General features: G+C 50.0%; 1 protein-coding gene across 1 annotated transcript; it reads left to right on the top strand.

Moving 5' to 3' along the window:
• Nucleotides 1-2,478: 2,478 nt before the first annotated feature.
• LOC133889076 (GDSL esterase/lipase At1g28600-like) lies at nucleotides 2,479-4,072 on the top strand. Its single transcript, XM_062329536.1, has 4 exons — nucleotides 2,479-2,725; nucleotides 2,843-3,055; nucleotides 3,350-3,501; nucleotides 3,590-4,072. The coding sequence occupies exons 1-4, from the start codon at nucleotides 2,479-2,481 to the stop codon at nucleotides 4,070-4,072; spliced, it is 1,095 nt and encodes a 364-aa protein (XP_062185520.1).
• The last annotated feature ends 389 nt before the right edge of the window (nucleotides 4,073-4,461 follow it).

Genomic DNA, 4,461 nt, shown 5'->3' on the forward strand with positions numbered 1-4,461 from the left:
GGGACACGAAAATATGCCCCGGATAGAATATGGCAAGAGCCTCCTCCAATGAGGAGGCTCAAGCTTAGGGATGAACTGCGGGCTGAAAGGAGCGAGAGAATGAGAGAGAGAGAGAGAGAGAGAGAGAGCTGAGATAGAGTTTGTGGTAGAGAATTTTGAGTCCCCCTCCCCTACCCTTTGGGGGCTTGTTTTACAGAGAGAAGGGGTAGAGGAAATTATCATCCCGCCCCTAAGATATTATGTTACAATCACGTACATAGAAGGGTATTTTGAGCTCTTCACCCCTTTACATGTGACGTAGTAATGATCGATATAGCATGCCACCAGGCCTCGTCAGAAATACCTCAGGGCTGGGGTGTTTCCCCAACAACAATGATGTATGAACATTGAACAACCTTTAGCTGAACCAGAACTCCCTGTGCTCGCGCCGCGCCATCCGCCCCGCCTCGCTAGCTCCCATGCCACAGCCATAGCCACACCCCGCTTGGCTCGAGCCCGTGCCGCCATCGCCACCCTACATCTCACGATCAAGGACGAGCAAATGCAGTCTCATGGTCGTCACTCATCAGCTCATGGCCTCATGGAGGCCTGGGACGCTGGGCGTGGCCACGTGGGCCATGGGTATTGATGCAATTGCATTGGCTGTGGCCGACTAGGCTTGCCCACAGGCCACAGCCAAGTTGCCACGTGTTGGGCTTAGCCATTGGACTCGATGCCACCTAGAGAATATGACATATTATTGAAATTTTTTTGCACAAAAAATTAGGTGTGCATCTAAACACCTATAACCCTAAGTGGGACTGCCTCTGGCCTCGTCTGGTTCAACGAGTTCTCCAAGAAGCACAACCAGCAGCTGGCGCACGAGGTCAGCCGGCTCAGGTCGCAGAACCACGGCGTTAAGATCATCTTAGCCGATTACTCCCGCACTGCCATGCACTTCGTCCAGAATGCCAAGAACTACCGTGGGCAATAGATGATCCAAACGTTGTGGCGGTCTCCACTCTCCGATCCCGAGCCACAGTGAACTGATGTTTGCTCTGATTTTTTTTCTGCATGGGATCGGACAGGTATCGCGACGATCGTCTGGTCGCATGCTGCGGCGGCGACGGCCGATACCACATTGGCAAAGGGTGCGACAAGAATGCCAAGGTGCGGGGCAACCAGGCCACATTCGCCAGCTTGGACGCCATCTACCTGACGGAGAAGGCGTACAGTATCATCGCTGATGGGGTGCTGAAAGGGCCGTACGTGGACACCCCGTTGCTCAACACCTGCTAAGCTAGAATTCTTGTATAAAAAAATACCAAAAGAATCTTGTAGCTCCTGATCGGATTTGTTAGAATGTTTTGGGGTCTTGCCTAGCGTCACACCATGCTAGACACGTGTTGAGAATTGCGATCAGCTCATGCCATTAGGCCCCAGTTTAAATGAAGGACACAATTTTTCCCAAATCATGCATGGATATTACAAAAATTCATACGTTGAAAATTGAGCCTTAAGCTGTGGGTATGTGCTCTGGTTTTTGGAACTTTTAGTTGCCCAATATTTATGAATGATATTTGTTTTTTATCCAATACTGATCTCTTGCCATGTCACGACTGATACAGGGTATATCTCCTGAAATCAATCTTCACGCCATAAGAATATCACGCCATATCTTGCAAAATGGATTCTTCAGAGTATGCACCGGGAATCAATGTTCCACAAACGTTCGAGAGCATTTAAATATTTGTCCTTCAGAAAACATTGCATATCAGTTCTGGCGATGTCTTCATATTCTCTTGGTTTAAGGTCAAAGTTCATTTTTTGTCTGCGTTGAGAGTTGTATTGGGGGATTTTTATTTGAAGTTTAGCATTTCTAGTGAAAAGTTCTTTTTTGTTACGATATTAGTTTAAAACAACGCCTAGATCTGTATCTGATCTTTAGTAAAAAATCAGTTAATATGCTTTAGGCTCCAGTTTAATTGAAGCACATAATTTTTCCTAAATCTTGCATGGATATTACAAAAATTCATACGTTGAAAACTGAGCCTTAATCTGTGGGTATGTGCTCTGGTTTTTGGAACTTTTAGTTGCCCAATATTTATGAATGATATTGTTTTTGAACCAATAGTGATCTCTTGCCATGTCACAACTGATACATGGTATATCTCCTGAAATCAATCTTCACGCCATAAGAATATCACGTCATATCTTGCAAAATGGATTCTTCAGAGTATGCACCGGGAATCAATGTTCCACAAACGTTCAGGACCATTTAAATCCTTGTCCTTCAGAAAACATTGCATATCAGTTCTGGCGATGTCTTCAGTGGGTCAATCGGTTATTTGTGGATGAGCTGCCAGAGACGTATGTATATTGTCACAGAACATTATCGATGTTCCTTGGTACATTTGCTCACAGAAATATTATAAAGGTGGTCAAAGGCGAGTCACCTGGCGAACGTGCACTCGTGCAGTGAAGTGTTAGTGTTCAGAGATGAGGAGTTCCAAGCGCTTGTCCATCGTCCTCGTCTCCGTCGTCATCCTGCTCAACTCTCCGGCGGGGTTATGTGGCTGCTACAAGCGCATCTTCAGCTTCGGCGACTCCATCATCGACACCGGCAACTTCGCGCACGTAACCGGCAACGGGCCGTCCGCGATAAAGGAGCTCCCGTATGGCATGACCTACTTCAACCACCCCACCGGCCGCATCTCCGACGGCCGCGTCATCGTCGATTTCTACGGTGAGCACTGCACTGCACCACCGCTGCATCGATCTTTCTAGTATTACCGTGCCAGATCGGGCCTCTATGTATTTCCATTTTGTTTCTCACCGTCGTCATGTCGTACGTGCATTGCAGCGCAAGCGCTCCAGTTACCGCTGATACCACCGAACCTTCCGGAGCAGGACTCGGGGCTGTTCCCAACCGGCGCCAACTTCGCCGTGTTTGGTTCCACGGCGCTGCCCTCGAGCTACTACCGCAGGTGGAACCACAGCGTGTCGACGCCCAGTCACCTGGGCGAGCAGATCGATTGGTTCAAAGGAATGCTGCAACGGATAGCTCCCGGGGACGGTAACTACTAGCTCGCCTGTACTCGTGAAAAGCCTTTGTCCCACTAGTGGTGCCTCCTCCCACTACTCCCTTAACTCTTGATCTACTTTCAGTTTCAGATTCGCACAAAGGATGAAATAAAATAGCGAAATCTATTCTCCCAAAGTTTGTTCCCATTTTGTTCTTTTCGGGCAATGGTGGGAGATGCCCTCGATGGAACAAAATCCGTGTTCGCTTGTTTATCCGTGTACGACGACGGCATACGTGCATGTGCCCAATCGATTGCTTATCCATTGCACACATTCGTTCTGTCAGGTGACAAGAGACAGCTCCTAGGCGAGTCCATCATCGTGTTGGGCGAGATCGGTGGCAACGACTACAACTTCTGGTTCGGCGCCCGGAGGCCTCGCGAGCAAGCATACCAGTTCATCCCGGACATCGTCGCATTGATAGGCTCTTTCGCCCAGGTGCGCTTGCACTTCCACATCAACGTTGTCGTCGTCATCATCATCAACACACATGAATCCTGATCATCAGAACGCGTGCATTTTGCAGGACCTCATCGGTCTGGGCGCGAAGACGATCGTGATCCCGAACAACTTCCCCATCGGGTGCGTGCCGTCGTACCTGAGCGGGTTCCAAAGTGACAACCCCGCGGACTACGACGAGCACCGGTGCCTTCGGTGGTACAACGACTTCTCCTCGCGGCACAACCAGGCGCTGCTCGACGAGGTGCACCGGCTTATGGCGCGGAACCCCGGCGTCAAGCTCATCTACGCCGACTACTACGGCGCCGCCATGGAGTTAGTCATGAACCCGGGCAGGTTCGGTATCGGTGACCCCCTGGTCGCGTGCTGCGGCGGCGGGGGGCGGTACCACACCGACAAAGGGTGCGACAAGACGGCCAGGGTCTGGGGCATCCCCGGCAGCTTCGCCAGCTGGGATGGCATGCACATGACGGAGAAGGCGTACGATGTCATCGCCCAGGGGGTGCTCAACGGGCCATTCGCCGACCCGCCGTTGCTAAGGAGTTGCTAAAATTATTAGTTCTTCGTTGCAACAGAGATCTGTGATGCGTTTGGCATTATTGAGACCTGTATCCAATCTATATAAAAAAGAAACCTATATCCATAGATGAATTTGCAGAAATAAAAATAGGTGATTTCTGGATACTATGCTCTTTCTCTCTCTTTCAGGGTTTTTGAGGATTCTCTCTGAGTGATAGGCTCTGTTGTAAGAATGGCAATGGGGTAGGGCCGCAGCGGTCACTCCTTCCTCTCCCATTTGTGACTCCTGTGTGGCACCCTCCTCGGCTCCCCTCGCCAGCAGCCGATGGCCTACACTATCATCGGGTCTCAGGTCACCATCGAGGTCAAAGATGACTTTGCACCTGGTAAGAATTTCGAGACTGGATTGGGTTTGATGTC

The sequence above is a fragment of the Phragmites australis genome, chromosome 1, assembly GCF_958298935.1.
Source record: "Phragmites australis chromosome 1, lpPhrAust1.1, whole genome shotgun sequence".
Taxonomy (NCBI): Eukaryota; Viridiplantae; Streptophyta; class Magnoliopsida; order Poales; family Poaceae; genus Phragmites; species Phragmites australis.

Excerpts from the sequence above, each read along its gene's own strand:
- LOC133889076 (XM_062329536.1), top strand. The coding sequence starts at position 2,479 with ATGAGGAGTTCCAAGCGCTTGTCCATCGTCCTCGTCTCCGTCGTCATC. Across the intron at positions 3,056-3,349 it reads ACGGATAGCTCCCGGGGACG|GTGACAAGAGACAGCTCCTA; the intron begins GTAACTACTAGC and ends TCGTTCTGTCAG. Across the intron at positions 3,502-3,589 it reads TGATAGGCTCTTTCGCCCAG|GACCTCATCGGTCTGGGCGC; the intron begins GTGCGCTTGCAC and ends TGCATTTTGCAG.